At 45.3% G+C, this 23,139-nt stretch overlaps 1 protein-coding gene across 2 annotated transcripts in view; it reads left to right on the forward strand.

Annotated features, from left to right (window-relative positions):
• The window catches only part of Rnf157 (ring finger protein 157), a gene marked incomplete in the record, with an annotated part of 81,685 nt that overhangs the window by 48,798 nt on the left and 9,748 nt on the right, over positions 1-23,139 (forward strand). For both annotated transcript variants that reach the window (XM_005407444.2, XM_005407442.2), the window contains 14 exon segments: positions 6,364-6,452; positions 11,557-11,703; positions 12,134-12,251; positions 12,660-12,726; positions 13,013-13,056; positions 13,416-13,463; positions 15,262-15,333; positions 15,793-15,952; positions 16,140-16,252; positions 18,883-19,121; positions 19,785-19,893; positions 21,464-21,575; positions 21,906-22,078; positions 22,326-22,391. In XM_005407444.2, coding sequence (XP_005407501.1) covers positions 6,364-6,452; positions 11,557-11,703; positions 12,134-12,251; positions 12,660-12,726; positions 13,013-13,056; positions 13,416-13,463; positions 15,262-15,333; positions 15,793-15,952; positions 16,140-16,252; positions 18,883-19,121; positions 19,785-19,893; positions 21,464-21,575; positions 21,906-22,078; positions 22,326-22,391 — 1,557 coding nt within the window.

The following is a 23,139-nucleotide window of genomic DNA, read 5'->3' on the forward strand; positions in this document are numbered from 1 at the left end:
GATATTTACAGATATACACATATACACATATATACTCACAATGGGTGGGCACTGTGTGTAGCCCTTCCATTCACGTAAAGGTCTAACAAACTGGCAGTTCCATTTGTGGGCACCAGGTGGCACTTGGCTGTCGAGAGGTGCAGGTACAGGAAACTACAAATACCAGGATAAAGGCAATAAGGGGAGCTTACTCAGTGAGCACACAGGACCTTGACTGGCAAACCTCTAAGACCTACTGAATGAGTTCTTCTGACTCAGCTGGATCTGCTCCTGTGCTGGGTTTGAGGTGCTTGGGATTTAAATTACTCTCTTTTGGGTGTGGTTGCTCACGCGGGTAATCCCAGCACTTGGGATGTTGGCAGGAGGATTGCAGTGAATTTGAGGCTAACCTGGGCTACCTAGTGATTTCTAGGCCAGCCTGCCCTATTCGGGCTATTCAATACAGGCATGAGCACGCCTTGGGAGGGGCTGTCCTGAAGTGCTCAGCACACCTGAGGCAAGCTCAGTCCTGGTACTTGGCTCCTACAGACTGGATTGAAGGGGTTTGCTTGGGTAATCTCTGTATCCCAGGCCTGGTTCGGTGCTCAGGATGTACTGAAAGGGCTTAGTGAACAACAAATACCTTCAGTTTTTAAAAACAATTTAGTGGAGCAATGTCTGTACTTCAGAGATGTCTATCATAACATGTCTTTGAGCATCTTGGGCAAAAGGTGAGCAGGTGCTCTGGAGGCTTTCAGTGTCCTTTCATATCACTGTGCCCTAAATGTATACTTATATCCCCTGCAGCTTCTGTTCTCATAGATAAAAAATTTTTTTCATGCCCTACTCCAAAAAGGCTTTTCTCCACAAGCACCTCTGATGGCCCTGTTAAAAGTTAGAAGGAGCTGTTTTTCTGTATGTACCACTGCCTAAGCAGACAGGTGTAATCCTGAGAGCTTCGACTCCTCTCCAAATCTGAACAGAGCTCCGTACCATTTGCAGCAATGGCAAGATTTGCAGGCTCCTTGTGCTCTGCTCAGGTTCCCAGGAAGCCTACATCAGAACAGCCCGTGGGCGTGCCCACAGACCTGGCAGTCACAGTGCACAAGCATGGCTTTGTAGCGGGATATACCTGAACTCAAATCTTGGTTACTTTCAGTAATCATAGGAATCTTTTGGGTCTCAGTTTCTTTATGTGCAGAATGAAAATATTAGTCCTGACATTCTTCATTTATTTAGCCAGCCACCCTATTTTGAGCTCCTCCTCTGTGTCATTCTGTCCTCCAGGAGTTTGTAGTCTGGTGAAAGTGGAGACATGTTTTTTTATTTTGAGAATAGGAAATAAAGGTGTATCTGATCTGGGCTGAATAGTAGTGATGGTTGTACCACAATGTAAATGTGATTGTATTTAATGCCACTGAACTGTATGCTTGAAAATTGTGAAGATGGTAAATTTCATGTTATGTGTATTTACCATAATTTTTAAAAATAAAGTAAAATAGGGAACACATATATGTAAAGAAAGTGAGGACCAGGCATGATACCACATTCCTATAATTCCAGCACTTGGGAGACTGAGGCAAGAGGATCACTGTGAGTTTGAGGTCAGCCTGGGCTACCTACTGAGTTCAAGGCCAGCCTGAACTGCATAGTGAGACCCTGCCCCAAAAAGAAACCCCAAAAGACCAAAGAAACATGCTGTGATTGCATATAGTACAGTGGCACCTTGGTTCATGAACTTAATTTTTTCCACAATTCTGGTCACAGACTGAACTGGACATGAACCGAATCAAATTCATTGGTTAGGTTCAATGGTGACCTTATGGGGAGATTTGATTTGGTTCTTATCCAATTCAGATTGCTACTAGAATCATAGAAAGAATTAAGTTCATGAACTGAGGTACCACTGCTACTCAGTTATATGTTTTCTTACGTTTTCTCTCTCCTTCTCTCCCTCTCTCTTCTTTTCTTCTTCCCTCCCTTTTTTTGTGGTATGTGCAAGGCATCCAATTACCCAAATTTTACCCCATTTAAGAGGGTTTTTTTTTTTGCCAGAATTCCTTGATTAACCTAATAAATTGGGGACACGTGAGCCTTGCTTTTGTCCTATATGTGACCATCTCCTGAGCAGACTAAATTCCATTCTTTGTTCTTATTAGCCTTGATCTGAGGCCTGACTCCATTATGGAGAGTGGTCGAGTGATGCCTGAGAACAGGAAAGTGACCATAAGCCCCTGAGCCCACCACCATCTGGGGGCCATGGTGTGTGCGAGGGACAGGGAGGTCCGCTTCCATCTGCTGGCTCAGAGGTGCCAGCGTACTTGCCTCATAGAGCAAACACTTCATTATCTTCCTTGTCGCTATTTACTTCCTGAATCTTAGATGTGAACTGAGGGAAGGGTTTCTAGTGCGGTGTGCAGGGGCCAGGGCAGTGGTTACTTCAGGATGTGCTGGGCCCAAATTGGTCCTGAGCTTTGTCTTCTTGGTCCCAAGTTGGTCCTGAGCTTTGTCTTCTTGGTCCCAAGAAGACATCAGTTTGCTTTCTTTTCACGCTTAGCTGTTAGGACATGAATGAAATTTCTCATCTTAAATTGAAATAAGATATTTCTGTCTTAAATACGACCTAATAATGGTATATGTATTAAGGAGATACTATAGACAAGCAAAAGAGTTCACTAATATTTTTGGTGTTTTGATTTGTTTTTGGTTTTCAACACTTCACATTAAACCAAGGGCCTTCATACTATGCTACGTCTCCATCCCTTTTTTAATTTTTATTTTGAGATAATGTCACTAAGTTGCCAGGCTGGGCTCAATCTGGGGATTCTCCTGCCTCAACCCTCCAGGGTACTGGGGATACAGGTGTGTGCAACCATTCCTGGCTTCACCAATGTCTTGATTTTTTTAAAAAGAAAGAGTGATAAAATGAATAAGTTTGTGTTTTCAGATCTTTTAATAATCAGTGGTTTAATCCATGGACAGTTTATCTCTCCTGGTTAAGAAGCTACATCCAAGAGCATAACAGGGTACTGGACAGAGGGGGAGGATGTCTTCAAACTTCAGCTCTGCTTCCTAAAGTAGGGCTTCTGGAGAAGCTGTTCAACCCCTTTTCTTTCTTTCTTTCTTTTTTAATAGAAGTTACTTATTTATTAACCAGCTTTGGTATAACGAAGTCAAATCCATCCTAAATAGATTCAGTCCTTTTGCCACTTCAGTTTTCTTACTAGAAAAAATGGGAGCCACCATATCTACCTCACAGGGTTTTTCCAAAGATCAGATATGTGAAAAGCTTAGCATGGTGCCTGACACATAGTAAGCAGTCAATAAAAAAATTGTTATTGTTGCATTTTTGTGGTGCTAAGGATCTAACCCAGTCTAACACGTCTGCATGTGATCCTTCTGTTCCCTCCATCTTCTCTGTCATCTCTGAATTCACAAATTGCATTTTTCCTCTAACATCTCAAATCAAATGCTGCCTACTTTATGAAACCATTCAGTTACTCACTCAGAAGTGGCCACTTTCTTTTTTTTACCCTTTCATTCTCACTCTCTCTGCCTCTCCCTCTCCCTCCCGCCCCTTTCTCTCTCTCTCTGATGTCAAAGTTATTTGAATTGTCATCTACCTTTGAACACAGCTTCTGAGAGTATGACTTACCTTTCCCACTTTTAATCTGTCCTTACACCATGCCAGGTGGCATATATAGATGCTGATGAGTAAAAGAAAGGCCATCAAGAGAGCCGACAAGATGAGGATCTCCTGAAGAGATGTTCAGTGGTTTCCTTTCCTGGTGGGGGACCCTAACGTGTAAGAGCGGGCTTATTCACAGTTGATGCCATTGATCCCTTTCTTGAAAAATGTGTGTCCAGCATCATAGTTCTCACTGAGGGAATGTTCAAAGTAGGATGGAGAGCAGTTTTTTTTTTTTTCTCTCTCCTTTTGTTTTCTTTTTTCAGGAGAAAAGGTGAAGAATAAAGGAAATAAACCATCTTTTTTCTCTCTCTCTCTACCTCAGGTAGGAGTTATGGATAACTCCTGAATACCTGCACAAATGAAGTGATTAACTTTGCTACTCCAGAAAAATATTTTAATCCCAAAGTCATTTATTTTGGCTTTAGAATAGACCAGCATTTGTGTCAGATTTTCCTGCCTAATTACTTTTTGCTTAAGCTTATTTTAAAATAATTTTAAATTCCTTTAGTCTGTCAGGCTAGGAAGCAAAGGGTAGAGAAATGGGCCACAGATGGTATCTGGACCAGAATTTCCCTTTTCCTCTATCAAAGCCTCCTGTACACTGCTCATAGGAGAGCTGCTTTGGAGTCAGCTTTGTGTTGAACAATTTGGCAAAATGTTTTTCAAAGTCTTAAAAATATGCTTACTCTTTGATCCAGTAATTCCACTTGTAGGAATTTGTCCCAAGGAAATAATCAAACAAATATGCAGAATGTGGGGACAAGGATATTCACTGCAACATTTATGTCAGGAAAAAAAGGAAAACCAACTTAAAACATTGAATAATACAGACCTGATTAAATAAAGTAGGTAGTTATCTCTGCGTGGTGTCACAATTACAGACTTTAGAAATTCTTACTGTGTCTTGCTAGGTGAAAAAGAGATTATATAGTAGAATGTGCAGGATAGAAGAGTAGCAAATACAGAGAAGGTCGGAGGGGATGCTTCAGAAGAAATGTGTTCTGTAGGGTTAATTTTAGTATTGTAGAGGGGTGAAAATTTGTATTTTTTAAGTTTTCTGCTTCAACATGTAATGCTTTGACATTAGAGTAGCTATCATTTTTGAAAGAATATATGTTTAATTTATCAATGAAAAAGTAAAGACTTGCTATATAATGTCCACAAAGTGAGATTCTGGATGCAGATCACTTTGATCACACGCTCTTTCTCAAGAATCACCTCCATACGTCTGAATTATCAGCAGTCATACTGAATACATAAAGTCAGGTTCCTGTTGTTTTAAATTCTGTTTTCCAAGTAAAACAGCCATACCTAGTTGACCTCTGCAAAGTCACAAGTGGACTACAACATGGGTGCCCTGTTTTCTGATAGCAGCAGTGTGGAGGAAGAATTGTCTTGAGCTAGGAAAAGCCCAGTTTGCACAGCTATGAAGCTCAGTTGTAGTCATGCACTGGATGATGACGTTTTAATCAAGAACAGACTATATATGCATTGGTGGTTTCATATCACCTAGTGACGTTTTAGTCTTCTTAGTTTTGGGAAGTATACTCTGTGCTGTTCCCACCATGACAAAATTGCCTAGTGGCAAATTTCTTAGAACACATTCCCATCGCTAGGTGATACATGACCTTATGTGTAAGAAATCGTCTTGCCCAAATAACAGTATAATAATACCGGGAAGAGTTTATATCACTCTTGATCTACTCAAAGCAGTCCCAGTAACTTTTTTCTTTTTTAGCAGTACCAGCAGTTGAACCCAGGGTCTTTGCATTGAGCTATACCCCAACCCTTTTTTTTTTCCCAACCCTTTTTCTTACTAATTTTTATTTTATTTTGAAACAGGGTCTCTCCAAATTTCCCAAGTTAGATTCAAACTTGTGATCCTCCTGCCTCAGCCTCCTGGAGTGCTGGGATTACAGACACGCACCACCATGCCAGGCTGACAATTTGTACTGTTTCTCTTTAACTCTTCCACCCTACTCCCTTATTGGCATGTACTAAGCAATACCCCTGAGCTACATCTCCACCCCATTTTTCATTGTCATCAACTCAGAACCCTCAATCCAAAGGTCCAAGTGGGGAAAGTTAGGAAGTATATAGTAAATGATGAAGATACCACAAACCTGATGACCCCCAAATGATGGTTGGCTCATGTATGAAAGAACTCTGCTTTATATAGATCAGTTACAGAGGAAATAGTTTTTTGACTGTTTGCAAGCCTCAGCTCTGTAGGTTCTCTTTTGTTTGCAATCCCTAGATTCCCAGGATACCTGATGGCTTCCCTGAAGGAAAGGGCTTGCAGGTCTGGTTCCCTGTTGTCTAAGGTCAGATGGAAAAGCCTTTTGTGATTAACTCAGCCACAGTGTATCCTTTGGTATTTGGAACATCAGTAGGAGTTTTTGATTAGTTCTCCAAATTTTGAACACTGACCCAAATAAGCTCAATGTAATGGAAAAAGCAGATAAATCTAGCTCTTCTGATGCCAGATTCAATCCCCAGTTCTCCCACTAGCTGTGACCTTGAGCAGATTGAATCAATATGTAAGAATCTTAGTCTCTCATTGAGTTAAGAGAGTGGGTCCTTCTCACTCACCTCACAGGGCCGTTTCTTGTCAACTGCGAAGCCCTATTCTGTTGAAGGACTGATGTAGGTCTTTATAAGCACAATACTTTCTCCTGCTTTGTTTCTGGCAGTTTCCTTATGCCGCCCCACCTCCCCAAGAACCTGTGAAGACACTGAGAAGCCTGATCAACATCCGAAAGGACACGCTGAGACTTGTCAAGTAAGTTCTCAGGGGCCTGGAGACTTGGGCCAGGTCCTAGATGCCCTCCTCCTTGTGGGGCAGTCCATGGTCTCACAGAGCAGCTTCTGTCAGGCCCCGAGCCTGCTGCCTAGGCCTTACGGATGTAAGCTGTGGGTGCTGCCAAGGTGCTGCGCTGGTTTAGATTCAGCCTCTGCACCTGTTGTTCAGATTTCATGGGAAGAACTTTCATTTGCCTAGAGTTGGTCAATGTAAGCCTTATTTTGTGGATTTAAAAAAGGAAAAACTATTGAGAAAAAGGGGAATTTTACAGACATCCTAACAAACCTGTATTTAAACTTGCAATATGAAATCTTTCTTATCGCTTATTTTATTTTATTTCATTTTATTGGGTTTTTGATACAGGGTCTCACTATGTGATCCAGGTTGGCCTTGAACTCACAGTGATCCTCATGCCTGTACATCCTAAATGCTGGGACTACAGGAATGCACCACCACACCCAGCCTATGTTTTATTCCTAACTTCGTGTGCCTTTGCTCTAAGGAACTCATAGTGCCTTGGGTTGGTGGTTGATCTTCCTTGTCAGTATTGTCATCCATATTCACCTTCTTTGTGGTATCATGAGATACTGTAAATTTTAATCTGATTCTGCCCCCCCCCACACACACATACACATACACCAATATGTCCACAATGGCTGTCTGGTTCCTTGGGGAGACAAATTCAGTTAGAACAAACCGGAGTCCAATGAACAGACAAGGAAGATGCTGTTCCCACAATGACAAAATTGCCTAATGGTGAATTTCTTAGAACACATTCCCAGAGTCTGTTTTATGCTAGAGGTCAGCCTTATTAATATTAGGAAGTTCTTTCTGGTGGGTGTGGTGCTGAGGATTGAACCCAGACTTGTTTTACTACCATGTTACATCCCCAGCCCTTTTATTTCTTTTCTTTTTCTTTTTTTGTACCAGGAATCAAACTCAGGACCTTGCGCTTGAAGCGCTTATGCCACGGAGCTATATCCCCGGTCCCAGCCCTTTTATTTCTATATTTTGAGATAAGGTCTTGCTAAATTGCCCAGGCTGGCCTCAAACTTGCTGTCCTGCTTCAGCCTCCCAAGTAGCTGGGATTACAGGTGTGCACTCTGGCTGATAATTTAATACACCAGATTATTGAGGTAGTGTCCACATGCCATAGAATTCACCCACTTACAGTGTACATTTCAGTGTTTTTAGATCTGTTCACAGAGTTGTAAGTCATCTTAAAGAATTTTAGAACATTTCAATTGTCCCCAAATGAAAACCCATACCCTTTATTGGGCACTGCCATTTCCCCCTAGCCCCTCCTCCAGCCCTAAGTAACTAATCATCATTTCCTCCTCCTCTTCCTTCTTCCTCACGATGCTTCTCTCCACCCCTGGAGTCAGCTCTGGGGAAAAGGGAGCTGAGGAGCCCCTTGTCTGCTACCAAATGTCCACTCTTCATAGGGAGTCACTAAGCACAGCAGCCTACCAGCTGCCAAATACTCCGCCCACTTGGTTTCCCTTGTGAATATGGACTGTTCACATATCTGATGGAGACAGGTTCAAGCGCCTGAGCCACTGTGAGGTCCTGGTCCTTGAAGTGGTAGCCAGGCTGCAGGTCAAGGGTAAAGTGAAGCAGCTGCTCAGAAGAACTGGCCTGGGAAGCAGAAGCCCAGTTTGCTTCGCAGCACTGTATGTGCTTGCTGGAGTGAGTTTCTGAGCTTTAGGTTTCCCATCTGTAAAGTGACCATCAACCCTACCTTTCATGGTGGTTGTCAGAACTGAATAAGATAACAGAAGGGGGCACACCTGGTGTTCAGTAGCTGTTACAGTGGAAGGAGTTAATGTGTTTTATTTGCTTATTTATTTGTTTTGGTTCTGAGGAGCAAACCCAGCACCTTGTGCCTGCTAGGCAAGCACTCTACCACTTAGCTACACACTAGTCCTTGTTTTATTTTTCTGAAACCCTTGGAAAAGAGTAAATCCTGATTCTCAGAATCCAGGTGAAGATGAAGGATTGAATATTTGCTTCTTCTCTAAAGCTCACTGAATTTTTTTTAAAAGTGTTTAGAAGAAAAGGCACAAATCACAAGAATTGGAAGAATGGGAAAGGAGTAACAGCAACAAAATGTTAGAAGCTGGAAACAGATGGTAAATGTCAAATAACTTAGCAGACCCAGTATATCAGAGTCCTGAGCCAACAGAAGGAAGAGTTGAGAATCACTCCCTTTATCCTGTGTCATCCCCAAAACACTCAAGACCTGGCTGGGCCTCTGGAAGTCAGTGTGGAGGGCTAGAACGAAGAAGATTGGAGGAGGGTCTGCCTGAGAGGTAGTCAGGTCTCCTCCCCTGTATAACAGTCAGAGCAGCCCTTTCCGTACTGTGGCAAAAGTCTGGAAGATGATTCTCACTGGAGAGCTCAACAAAGGACCTCAGTACTCAAGGAACCCAGGGATAACTCAGGGATAGACTCAGCAGCAAAAACAAGGGATTATGCAAATTTCAAACCCTCTACCCTGCCTTCTCAGTCTGCTCGCAGAACTTGAAAGGCAGGCCTTGTAGGGAGATAGGAAGATGGATGTCTGGGAATCAGACCTGCATGGACAGAAAACCTGAGAGACTGGAGTGAGAGAGGTTCCTCAGCAGGCCCAGGTCAGACCTCAGAGTGTGAGGCCCAAGGTTCCCAAGTCCTCTTTGCATTCATCAGAGTTCTGATCAGCAGCTTTAAGTTTCTTAAACATGAGCAGGCAGCCCATGATTCTTAGATATGTTAGGAATGGCTGTAACATGAAAGACAGTGGCAGAATACCCTGAAAGCAAAACAGTCAATTGGAAGAAAAGCTCCACAGGAAGAAGAAACCATCAGTAGTAACCTCGGAGACAGAAGAGATGATAGCACTTCTTGCTCCATGCATGTGATGGCGTGAAGTACTTAGGAAAACCCAAAGGACTCTTACATAAGAAACTGTAACAGAAACAAAATGTTCAAGAGAATAGTAGGAAGCAAGACTGACATATACTAGAAAGTGGAGCAAAATAGCAGTGATGGAAAGATATGAATAACAGTGTTATTTAGATGTAGCATCCAACTAACAGTTCTAGAGAGAGAGCAGAAGACGTAGAAGAAAGGCAGTCATCAGTGACATACATAATTTAAAAAGCTTTCCCAGAACCGAAGGGCACACACTTCCAAATGGAAAGAGACTGGCAGTTGCCAGCACAAGGGATGCTAAAGAGGGGCTACTGTGAGCCTTCAAAGGAAGAAGGGTCAGCGATTGGAGCCACTTTACACTTCTTGAGAGCAGCACTGGGAGCCAAAAGAAATAGCAGGAAGGCTTTCAGATGCCTTTTAGAAGTATTTATTACCTAGAATTATTTATTTGCTCAGCCAAACTTTTAATGAAGTGTGAATGAGAAATGGGAGCTCTCAAAACATCTGTCCCCCCAACACACATTTTTCACGAAGCAAGAGAAGATGAAAAAGTAAAACAAAAGTGTAACCCAAGAAAGAGGGGGGTGGGAGATGCAGGCAGGAAACATGAGCTTCAAGGGGACAAGGGCACGGAGAGCCCCAGGAGGATGGAGGGAGGCCTGGACGGTGGCTGCGCACCAGGTGCCGAGGCCCTCAGTCTGAGTAGGAGTAGGACAGAGGGCTCCCAAAGGGACCTCCTCAAGATGGCGAGCTGAATGGACCACCTGGTGCACCGGAACCACTTCAGGGTTTAGATGGCCAGCAGAGAGTTGGGGTTGGAATTTGGGATGAGTACATACAAAATGAAACAACCAAAAAGTGCAAGATCAGCACTAACATTAAGGAAAAATTAGGCAGGAAAAGAAAAAAATTTTTAAGTTTTTCCATGGCTAAAACTGAATATAATGTTTTTATAATCATAGCAATACAGACACTAAAGTGCTGTGCTAATAAAATGGTGTTCTGGCTACACTGTGGGGATGGTGGAGCTCCTGTATGGGACAGAGGAACAGGACAAATCCTCAGTCCCACAGTAGGAAATCAGTAGGTAATGCCTACAACTGAAAGTCAAGAAGTAGTAACTTGAATGTGTTATTTAGGATTGTGGTTAACTGCCAAAACGCTCAGCTAGAAGAGGTTTCCTCTAACCAGGAGGAAAGGGAAGGAGTAGAGCCTGCTGGTTTTTAACAAGCCTTGTGGAAACTATTTGAAGTATGTGATTAATAGTCTTGATTAAAATAAAAACTTTTTTCAAAGGTCTGGCAAATGCATGAAGATGTTAATCGTAGGACTGTGAAATATCAAAAATAACCTAATGTTCAACAGTAATGATAATGGAATACAGTGGTGCCTCAGTACTTGTTGTACTGAGTGGCAGAGTACACAAAGAGTACCAAAGAGTACCAAAACCAACAAGTACCAAACAAATTGTTTTGTCAAGAAGCGGGGCAATCGTGAGGCAATGGACATCTGACAAGGTCTAGCCTGTGTATAGAATACCAAACAAATGATGAGTACCAGGACAAAATTTTTGCATCCGAATACATTAAGTACTTTTATGGTTTAGATGGAGAATGTCCCCCAAAGGCTCCATGTGCTCATAGGCAGAGCTTTTGAAAGCTGAATCATGGGGGTGACATACCTGGCTTACTGATAAGAGTTGGGCCTGCTCTGAAGATGTGGATTACTGAGGCAGGACCTGGAAGGGTCCCCTCCTGGCTCCTCCTTTTCATCTCTGTCCTTTCCCGATGTGATGTGAGCAGCTCTCCTCCACTCTGCCCCCCTACCAGTGCTGTTTCTGTCTGGGCGCCCCCGGACCACGAACTGTAACTGTGAGCCAAAACAAACCTCTCCTTCTTTAAGTTGCAAGGATCAGGATCTTGACACAATAACTAAGACAAACACCAAATCCAACAAGTTTCAAAATAGTTGGATAGCAAGGTAGGGCAGTATGCTGTGATCATTCAAAATGAAGATGTAAACATATGTTAAAGACCATGGAAAGAAGCACACATGATATTAAGTTTATTTTTTTCAAGAGGAATATTTATTGTAACTCCCATATTGTTAAGTTTTTTAAAAAGAATATGTCCTAAAACCCTGATATGCTGCCTCTTTTGTGGCTTCCTAGATGTGCTGAGGAAGTGAAGAGCCCTGGAGAAGAGGCCAGCAAAGCTAAAGTTCACTACAATGTCGAGTTCATCTTCGACACGGATGCCCGGGTAGCCATCACCATCTACTATCAGGCCACTGAGGAGTTCCAGAATGGTATTGCCAGGTGAGCTGCCCCTTCTCAAACTGCTGGGTTTTTGTCCGCTACACACACCTATGGAGGAAAGTGTTCCTTTTCTATCTGGGTAGTGTTAAACGAGCATTACATAGGTGAGGTAAGATTCTTGAATTTAGATTTTCTTTTACAAAGCACTATTTTATCTTGTCCCTTCAGACTGTGCAGTCTTGATACAGTGGCGGATAGCAGCATAATCCCTCAGGTCCTGAAGATGCTGTCAGAGAACCTACTTAGCTACTTTTCTGTGGGTGTGTAGGTTGAATATATAAGTTTAATAACATCACCAGGAAAGAACAAAAGAAATGAATGAGAAAGGAGGTCTTTTTTGTGCTAGAGCCAGCTGAAAATGGGAACAGGCACAAGGTGGGGGAAACTAACAGACTCTAACTTCACGCTTTGCTTCCCACATTCTCCACAGCTATATTCCAAAGGACGATAGCCTGCAGTCGGAGACCGTGCACTACAAGCGAGGGGTATGCCAGCAGTTCTGTCTGCCCTCCCACACCGTGGACCCCTCGGAGTGGGCTGAAGAAGAGGTGAGCTGTGTCTACATGGGGATGCAGGGGGCCTGGGGTTACTGAGGACCTAGGCCAGCAGCAGATGCTCCAAGGCCATCCTTGCCATTTAGCCTTGTGACCTCTGCACACCTTATAAGTTCTGCTTACTCACATCCTGGACACCCTGCCTTTGTTAATTCCTCCATTCCAAAGTAGCATGTTAACCTAGGACATGGCTTTAAGAAAGCCGTGCTCAGGGAAGCTGCAGGACATTAATTCCCTGAGATTTATAAAAAAGAAACTGATAGCCTTCAGTTGCACAGATGACTGTGAGGTTGCTAAGCGAGGGGCAGCGATGAGCCCTTCACGGCAGTGCCTCCTTTTCAATGGATTGCTATGCCGTTTCCACCTGTTCAGTCTTCTCTTTTCTTCCTTTCTTCCCTGCAGCTTGGCTTTGACCTGGACCGAGAGGTTTACCCTTTGGTGGTGCACGCCGTGGTGGATGAAGGGGACGGTAGGGGCAGTTCTGTCTTCCCTTGCATATGCACTGCCCTTTTGTGGCACGCTCCTGGCAAAAGCTGTGGCACCAGCGCAACACACCTGCTCTGCAGGCCTCAGACAATGTCCGCATCCTCATGCCTGTGGTCCCCAGCAGCTTGGGCAGACATGAAGTGGTGGGTTATGCACGTGCCCCTGCGGCTGGCAGCCTGGTGTGACTTTTGCCAGATGTGTGGGAAGAGGGGAGAGAGGGGCATCAAGGGTGTTTGGCTTTCTTCATCCTGGGCCTTTGTTTCTTTCAGAGTATTTCGGTCATTGCCATGTGCTGCTGGGTACTTTTGAAAAGGTAACTGACTTTAGCCCTTCCTTTCCTGCAGGACACTCTCATCTGCTGGGTGAACATAGCAGAATAGTCTAGTTTGAGAGGCTGGGTAGTGTTAAATGAGCATTACATGGGGCCGTGCGTGCTTGGGCAGGGTCCAGCTCTACCATCATCTTGCTGCCTGACCCCTTTAGGCCTCAGTCTCCTCTTCCTAAAATGAGAGGGTTAGGTTGGACCATTGTAAGACCCTTGTAGTATCAGGATCCCATCATTACGCTCTGCGAGTGTCCAATATCACATGTAATTGAGGGAGGTAACAAGAGTGTGGTGTTCCTTTCTGCCCTCCCTTTCTGTCACACATAATTGTCCTGCTTTCCTTCCAGCACACAGATGGGACTTTCTGTGTCAAGCCCCTCAAACAGAAACAAGTAGTAAGTATTGAGGCCCAGGGACTCTTGGCCCCTCCTCCTTCCCTTTCTCCCTCTTTTTCTCTTGTTCTTTTTTCTTTACTTTTTGCTAAGCAGTCTTCTTTCCCTTCTCTTTCTTTTTAAACAAGAAAAAAAATTAAAAAGGGAATGCTTTTATGTGTTAGCATCTATGTGGGTGGCCTGAAAGGATTCCTATTTTTGGTGTTTTTATTGTTCTAGAATTATTGATTTTGAGGCAGCGGTTAACTGAGCAAAGGATTGCAAAATGAAAGGACAAGATTTGTCCCCCGACATTAGGTTTAGGGAGAACTCTTTATTTTAAATGTCAGGGTGAGAAACATTTCAAGCAAAAGGACAAAGTATTGGGGTCCAATTCAGGGTCAGTTAGAGCTCAGTTTTTCCCACCGTTCCTTTCTAAAGTTCAGCATGCTGGCCATTTGCCCCTTCCAGAAAGGGTAACAAGGTCTGTCTGGCTGCTGGAAGGCCTCATCTCCCTGGTGCCAGCATTTTTCTCTCCACTCTTGCAGAGGTAGGAGGAGATGTCATGGATGGTGAGAGCAGTGTCAAAGGCCTTGGCTCACACGTGCACACACACACACAAAACTGGGCATGGTGCACGCCTGTAATTCCAGCACTCAAGAGGCTGAGACAGGATCGCTGTGAGTTCTAGGCCAGCTTGGGCTACAAAATGAGTTCAAGGACAGCCTGAACTGCAGAATGAAGCCCTATCTCCAAAAAGAAAGACCTTGGCAAGGGAGGATGGTGGAGGAGAGGTCATCTCATGTAGAGGGAGGCAAGGCTGGCCTTTATTGAGATACAAGCCCTTCCGCCTTGCAGATGGGTGATAGACAGCTGAAATTCTATCCTATTTATTCTTTTAGGTTAAGTGCTTGCTGCCCTTACAATAAGGTCAGGAATAGTCAATCACACTATAGTATAATAGTTAATAATGTCCTTTTCAATATAATTGTTAGGTTAGAACAAATTTTAAGAGAGGCAAGGCTGCCACAGATCCTAAGCTCAGGCCACTACCCAGTCAGGCCTGACCTTGGTGAGTTGCCTCCTGGGGAGGCCTGTATATGATAAAAAGACTAGAGTAGTTACAGGAAGGTATTTTATCTATTTTCCTGTTGCTAGATTTGCTCTGGCAGCAGACTGTCACATCGAAGAGAGGGAGATAAAGTCAGAACCAGGCTAGGTCTGTGAGGAGGGGAATGCTGGGGACAAAGATGAGGCAGAAGGGAGGAGTGGGCTCCTAACGGGCATGGGGAAGGGCCAGCATAGACATGGGAGAGGGTGTTGGCAGGGTCTAAGAAACAGGCCCAAAGGGGTAACTTTGCTGCATGTCGCTTCAAAGGGGATGTGCGCCACTTGCCTCTCCTTTTTCCTTGTGTCCTCTCTCTCTCTCTTTTTCTCTCTCTCATTTCCTTTATTTTTAAAACTTCTGAGCTGAAATCTTCTTACAAAACTAAGGCTTACATCTCAACACACACCCTTCTGTCCTCTTCCTAGTGTAACCCTTTCATAACTGTCCATAGCAGCGAGCTGCTGTACAAGTATTATTGTTGCACTTGTGCAATTTTATGTTTCTTGTTGGATGTAATGGTGGGTCAGTTAAACATCTGATTTTCTTTCCTCTCTCAAAGAGAAAACATAAGTAAATAAAAGTATTCCTTACTTGTCTAGGCCTTTGGGTTTTACCTTGTGAATCAGTAGTCGTGGGTAACTGTGGTTGGGTGGGGGTCCATCTTGTGTCTCAGTAGAATCAGCCTGTCCTTGAACTTCTCTGTTTGCTGTTCAGGTAGATGGGGTTAGCTACCTCCTTCAGGAGATCTACGGAATTGAAAACAAGTACAACACACAAGATTCGAAGGTAAGTTTCATGCAAAGTTTTGAACATGCTCTTTCTAGGAGGCAAGATGAGAAGCCAGGATGGAGGAACTCAGCCAGCCAACCTCTGGAGTCAGCAGGTCCTAGAGGGTGTTTCATATTCCTCATTTCAGGTCACCATGCTTCTGTCAGTATGGAAATGAGAAAAATAAGCTAGGTTGGATTTGTTTTTCCCTTTCACCTTGATCTGCAGGGACCCCTGGGTCCCCTCAGCTCACACTGTCCCAGGGCCGGCACTGGGCCTCAGAGGATGAGCCTGGGAGTTAGTCCCTGTTCTCAGCTTCAGAATCAGTGGAACCAGCCAGTGAGAGAGCTGGGGCAAGGGAATGTCCTGTGTCCATGTGGGTTCCATCCTCATTACCTCTGTCAGCTCCCAGCCAAGCTGCCTTGTCAGTCGAGGAGGCCTTTGTGTCACTGGCTGCATTTCTATCTCCTTGGCTAGGTGGCCGAGGACGAAGTAAGCGATAACAGTGCAGAGTGTGTGGTGTGTCTCTCAGATGTCCGGGACACCTTGATCCTGCCCTGCCGCCACCTCTGCCTCTGTAACACTTGTGCAGACACCCTGCGCTACCAGGCCAACAACTGCCCCATCTGCCGGCTGCGTAAGTCCTGTGCCAGGTGGGGAAAGCAAGTGCGAGTGTGGGAAGGACTTTGCGGAACATCAAGACGCATGTCACTGCTGGATCAGCAAACCAATGAATGTCGGGGGGATCATTGTTTCTGTCTGGGCTTTTGTCCACCCTTAATCCTGCAGCAGGATGTCCTGATGGCCTGTTTTCTTCTTCCCAGCCTTTCGGGCACTGCTTCAGATCCGAGCCATGAGGAAAAAATTGGGTCCCTTGTCCCCAACCAGCTTTAACCCCATCATTTCATCCCAGACGTCTGACTCTGAAGAGCATTCAGTAAGTTGGGCTCAGCACCAGGGCCCCTCTGATGCAAATGTGTGCTAGTGTTCTCGCTGGGCTCTGCCTTTTTGAGTGTTCTCACCTTTTCTACGTGGCACTACGGCAAGGAACTAAATCTGAGCATGCTGAAGGATTGAGTAGCTTGGCTGAGATTGTGACATGCTCAAACAGCCAGTAACACAACAGCAAGTTGAATACTCGACACTAAAGCCTCCCTTGCCTTCCTTGGGAACTTGGTGTCCAGTTAATATTTACATTCCTAGAGCCATCTGCTTGTGGAGCACTCCAGTGGGGTCCAGCTCTGGAACTTCCCCAAGCAGAACAAAGGGATGATTGTTTTGGATTTGAATACAATTTGCTATCTTTTATTTGAATCTTTGAAGAAGATAACTTTTCTTTATTTCATTTCCTTGCTTCAGTGACTGGAAGCCAAGTCAGTAAAACATCTCACCTCAGTGTCTCAGTGTAAGTGATCAGTTTAGGGTAAAACCTGGAAGCTGTGCAATTGTAGAATAGCAGGTATAGTCTTTCTTTAGATTAACCCACGAGGGGAAAGATTTATTACTCAGTAAATGGTATTGGGGTAATTAGTTAGCTACTTAGAGAGGAAAAATCAGTTTGGTACTTTAACCATTTTAAAGTAACAAATTCCAAATAGAGTAACTACTTAACTGTGTTAAAAGCAAAGTAAAGCAAACCAAACATGAAAAACCTAGAATAAATTATAGGCAGTATTTTTGGAGATAGGGTCTCACTACATAGTTCAGGCTGGGGTTGAACTCACTATGTAGCCCAGGCTGGCCTTGAACTCACAGTGATTTTTCTGCCTCAGCCTCCCAAATGCTGATATAGGCAGTTATTTAATTGATTTGGATGGAGAAGGACTCTAACCTCACAAGCAATAGAAAACCTCAAAAAAAAAAAAAAAAATATGTAGATTTGGCCACATAAAAAGTTTAAAACTTAAAGAGTTCTAAAAGGTGACCAAGCCCAGCATGGTGGCACATTTCTATAATCCCAGGATTTAGGGAGGCTGAAGCAGGAGGATCAGTACAAGTTCGAGGCCAGACTACAAAAGAGAGACCCTGTCTAAAAAAAAAAAGTGTCCAAATTAAAAAGGAAATGACAAATTATTTAAAATTATTCATAACATATGTATCAGGAAAAAAAGTAAGTGTCTTTGTCATAGCTCATAAGGATAAAACAGTCAGTAAATGAGCAAAAAAGATGAAAATAAATTCTAACCAGACCTGGTGGCACATGCCTGTAATCCCAGGACTTGGGAGACTAAGACAGGAGGATTGCTGCCAGTTCAAGGCCAGCCTGAACTACATGGCAAGATTCTAGGCAGGGGAGCACAATCCTTGAGAGAGTAAATACAGATGGTTACTAATCACCTTTACAAAGTTCTATTGGGCCTCAGGGGTTAGCTCAGTAGTAGAATGCTTGTCAAGCAAATACGAGGCCCCAGGTTTGATCCTCAGCACTACCAAAAACAAACAAAAATTTAGCCACATTAAATATGATCATTGTGGGTCAGGGATGTAACTCAGTGGCATAAGCACCTGTCTGGCAAGGTCCTGAGTTCGACTCCCAGTACCAAAAAAATTTTAAAACACATGATCATTGTGTAGATTAAAATAGTATACCATTTTTCATCTTTCAAATTTAAAAACTTTCCTTCTTACAGATACTCCATGCTGGCAGAGCAGTAATCAAATAGGTATTCTGTAGTGGTTATAGGAGAGTATAACTAGAAAAGTCATCAAGAAAACAACAAAACATTATACCAAGTACTGTAATCTGAGGCCTAAGAATTTTAATACCTAAAAACCACGGGCTGGGGATTTAGCTCAGCGGCAAAAGGGCCTGCCTGGAAAGCACAAGGTCGTGAGTTCGGTTCCCGGTACCAGAGAAAAGCCAAAAAAAAAAAAAAACAAACTAAAAAACAACCTGAAAAAGTTTTCTTTCCAAGTGCCATAGCTCAAATTTAGAGCTTCATGCATGTGAAGCAAGTGTTCTACAACTGAGGTCAGCCTGAGAAAGATTTATATACAAGGATGTTCTTCAGATCATGTTTACAGTAGAACTTGTTAAACTCAGCCTAATACTGAGCACCACCATAAAGGAGCTAGGACACTTACCACGCCTATGCAAAGGGGGTGCCCATGAAAAGTCTCAAATGTATCAGAAAATATTTATGTTGAGGAAAGTAAGCAAGGGACAAAATTGTCACAGATTGATCATAAATGTGCAAATAATACCAAGAAAATAATTGGAAGAAAATACACTGGAATACTGACAAAAGTTACTTCGGGTACTTGCTTATTGGCAATGTTTTTCCCTTCTACTTTGCTATATCTTCCAAATTTCCTGTAATGATTGTTTATTTACTTTATCATCAGAAAAAAATACACATTATTAAGAAAAAGTTCACCTGTGAGCAGAACCTAGGTGTGTGTGACTGACATTTATCTTCCCTCTACATCTAGTGCAGAAGCTTTTCTTACCAGACCCCCAAGCCCTGATGGAAAGAAAACATTTTTAAGCATCCAGTAGGAAACATGATCATGCCATAAAACAAAAAGGACTTAAATAATATTTCACCCTTTCTCTGATTCCCCTAGTCCTCAGAGAATATTCCACCGGGTTACGAAGTGGTGTCTCTTCTGGAGGCCCTCAACGGACCCCTCACCCCATCGCCAGCGGTCCCTCCACTTCACGTGCTTGGAGACGGCCACCTCTCAGGAATGCTGCCTTCTTATGGCAGTGACGGCCACCTGCCCCCCGTCAGGACACTCTCCCCCCTCGACCGCCTGTCTGACTGCAGCAGCCAAGGGCTCAAGCTCAAAAAGAGTCTCTCCAAGTGAGTGGGCCGGGGCTCAGCAGTGCGGCCCTGGTCCCTGATCAGAAGCTTTCCACCCGCCGCTCCCTCCTTGTGCTGGTTGCATCCTGGGCCCAGGGCACGTAGACCCTTTCACTGTTCACCACTGCTCAGTCTCACAGAAGCCCTGAGAGGACCTTGAGGGGACAGTTTCCCCTCCCTAAAAGATGGAAATGGGATGTGTGGGATGTATACTTTAGAGAATTCGCCTCAGACCTCACCTGTGTTCGTGGGGAGGGAATGAGGTACAGGGAAGAGGAGGTGAGTACCACAGACAGGGCCTCTCAAACCCTTGGGGAACATGGCTTACTCTGAAGACAAAAGGAAACTTGTGACTATATCTCCAAAGTGTTCAAATCCTTCAGGGCATGATTATGCCCCAGAGTGAAGAGGGGTGTTTTATAGACGAAGTATTGAGGCCTGGGAATGTCCATGGCTTTTCTCAAGTTCAGGCAGCAAGTCCCAGAAGGAGCTAGAAGCAGAGAGTCTCTGTCTCCTCTGGTGCTCTTCTCACCTCCCCTCAGGTCCTGGGACTCCCCTGGTGGCCTCCTCCTCCTCCTGTGGAACTGGGTAAGAAGAGTCAGACCAGCTCCAAGCTCTAAGTAGATGTTGGGTACAGCTACTCTTCCCCTTGGACTTTTACAGATCCATTTCACAGAATTCTTCTGTGCTGCATGAAGAGGAAGAAGAGCGCTCCTGCAGCGAGTCAGAGACTCAGCTCTCTCAGAGACCAGCTGCTCAGTATCCCGGAGAGGTGCTTTGCTTTCCTCTTTCTCCCCGGGGGGTGATCGCTTAGGCCTACTTGTTCTCGTTCACTCATCAGACACTGTTTACCATCTTCCAAGCAGTGGCCGCAAAGGCTTCACGAGATTCACATGTGATTCACACGGTGTACGAAGCCCGTTTGTTCCAAGGCGCTCTCCTGTGTGCTGAGCTAGCAGCAGTAAGGAGAGCACAGCAGCCCCTCTGGGTGCGCTGTGCTTGTGAGTTGGGGTAGGGGTGAACACAAAAGATGAAAGTGAAAAGTGTGCATGAGCCAGGCCGTGTGGATCAGAGTGTCAGATGGGGGGAGTGTGGAGGCTGAAAGAGGAACTTCCATCCAAACAGTGGTCCAGGAAGAGAGCAGAACAAGAAGCAAGTATGAAGCAATCTGAGGAAAGAATTCCAGGCACAGGAGAGTGGTGGGAAGCCCTGGGGCCCAGTGTGGCTGGAATGGCAGAAGACTGAAACTTTCTACCCTGTGAAGTCTACAGACTTCACTTAGCAGAAGTGCATTAGCCAGCTTCTCTCGAAGGCATTGAGCCAGGGGCAGCAGGGCATTCAAAGACAGTGAAGTTTCCCATCCTCAAGGGTCCTGGTCTAGGTGGGACAGTGTACGGACTGAAATACTGGAAAGCATGTGGCACATGGTTATTGCCCATTTCTTGAAAGAATGAGTTTTAATTACAGAATATAAGAGCACCCAAAACAGAGACCATAAAATGTCATAATAGAGATGCATGACCTTTTGTTCAGTGGAGGAAGTCAGGAAAATACATTAGAAGAAGCATTTGAAATGGATCTTGGAATGTTCTGGACATGAGAAGAAGGGGAAGGAAACAAGCAGGTAAAGGGTTGGAGCAGGCAGGGATGCAGTGAGAACTCTGCCTCACAGAGCCCCGCCTCACAGGTGCATGCAGACTGGGTCAGGAGGAGCCAGGTGAAGCAAGGAAGTGGCCAGTGGCCCACATTTGAACCAAGATGAAGGAGGCCTGCCTGGAGAAGGAATGGATTGTAGAGAACAGTTGGGAGGGCTCTGCTTCTGCCTGGGATGGTGAGGCCCTGTGCCTGAGTGACTGGGGGGGCTCCTTTTTGAGATTGATTGCGTATGTTCCATTCAACCAACATCCGTGTGGAAATGGCCAGCAGGCAGTGAGTGAGTGAGCTCCTGCTGGTTTTATGTGCCTTTGGTTTGGAAGAAAAGTTGTTCTTAATCCTGGGGAAGCCGGGGGTGTCCCCATGTCACAGCTGCTGGGTGACCTATGTCACTGGAGCTGCAGTCTTTGTATGGCTCCAGCAGATGCTGGGCCTCAGGCAGGAGGTGCTGACTGAAGTTTGCACCTCCCCTGGGAGACAGTCGCTCCAGACCCACACCGAAGAGGAGTGCTGACAGAAGAGAAGCCAGCGCTGCCTCTCATGTCACTCCAGTCCTCTACAATAAGGGACCTTGTCCCTTCAGGTGTCTCCTTTCCTCCTCACCCCTACCCAGCCCCCTGCTCTTGCCCCCTCCCTCCAACACACTGGATTTGAGCTACTCCACGTCCCATTGTGTCCCTCACCCCTAGGAATGCAGCGAAACTCCAGAAAGTGAGAACCTCACCCTGTCCTCGTCTGGGGCGGTGGACCAGTCATCCTGCACAGGAACCCCGCTCTCCTCCACCATTTCCTCCCCAGAAGGTATGAGGGAGCAGAGAGCAGCTGCACATGCCAGCGCCTTAATGGGGGACTAACCTGGCCCAGCTGGAGAGGGAGGGGGATTTGTGCTCCTGGCTAGAAGGTTGCTTCTCTCAGGCCTGGTCCTGTGACAAGGAAAAGCAAACCCTGAGGCTTGAGGCTGAGGTTTTAGCTCTGAGATAGAGAAGCAGAATCTTGGGAAACTAAGTTAGAGCCCTTGGGGGCGAGGCAGCAAGATGAAGTCACTGTACTCCTTGTGGCCTGAGTGCAGGGAAGGAGCTCTACTCCTCAGTAGCCTTGATCTATCTCCTTCCTCCAACCCCTGTCTCGAAGATCCCGCCAGCAGCAGCCTGGCCCAGTCCGTCATGTCCATGGCATCCTCTCAGATCAGCACCGACACAGTCTCCTCCTTGTCTGGCTCCTACATCGCCCCTGGCACTGAAGAGGAGGGAGAGCCCCTCCCTTCCCCCCAGGCAGCAAGCAGAGGCCCCTCAGAAGAAGAGGAGGTAAGAGAAGGGCCCGTATGCGTGGCCAGCAGTGCTTCATCAAGGATCAGTCAGAGCTGGCTGCAAGCCTGGTGGGGGGAGGAGGCCTTGGAAGGGGCACTGGGGAGAGCACAGCATCCCTTCCACCTTACTCTTTCCTGGCACCAGTTTTGTGCTGAGGAAGGCTTGGTTTTGGGTTTACTATTGTGCCAGCTTTACAAGAGGGCCCATACCAACAGTGCCCTTGGCCTTTGTTGTTCTTTTGCAGGAGATGCCAGCTGAGTCTCCAGATAGCAACTTTGCTGGCCTCCCTGCTGGAGAGCAGGATGCAGAGGTAACCTCAGTGGCAGACAGAAGCACCCCTTTCCAGAGCCAAAGGAGCTACTGGCCTTGACTGGGGATGCCAGCAGGGTGGGGGTACTGGAGAAGCCTTGTGGGGTCAAGTGGGTAGATGAAAGAGCAGCCACATGAAGAGCAGCCTGTGTACTCTCTGGGTAACGGGCACTGGTTCCACCATGGTTGATGTGGAGTGAGTTCCAGAGGAACTTTCTCAGGCCCAGGCTGGCATGGTGAGTGTTTACACAGGGTAGCTGGGTTGTAGGTGCTCCCTGGTGCTGGGAGTAAAAGATAAGTCTGCCCGCCCAACTCCCAATCCCTCCATCCTGGACCCCAGGCAGGGGCAGATGGGTTACCATTCAACATGAGGAGTACTCTGAGCCTAGGTTCGTACAGTGCTATGCAGCCTCTGGTTTAACTTTTCTTGCGCCAGATCCTCTCAGAGGATATGGGGATAGGATTTGGGAACCTAAGGAGTGTCTGAAAGTTATATCACCTCATCAGTTGCATTTTCAAATAATTTTTATTTCCACCTTGGAGAATCAGTGTCAGCTAAGCTCTTAACAATGGTTTGGGGTTGTTTGTTTGAGACAGGGCCTCTCTTTGTAGCCCATGATGGCCTCAAACTCGAGACAATCATTCTGCCTCAGCCTCTTGAGTGCTGGGATTATAGGTGCGTGCCACCATACTGGCAACAAGAGTATCCTTTTTTTTTTTTTTTTTTTACTCGAGCATCACAGAGGGTC

Source organism: Chinchilla lanigera, unplaced genomic scaffold (genome assembly GCF_000276665.1).
Source record: "Chinchilla lanigera isolate Chin_1 unplaced genomic scaffold, ChiLan1.0 scaffold00105, whole genome shotgun sequence".
Taxonomy (NCBI): Eukaryota; Metazoa; Chordata; class Mammalia; order Rodentia; family Chinchillidae; genus Chinchilla; species Chinchilla lanigera.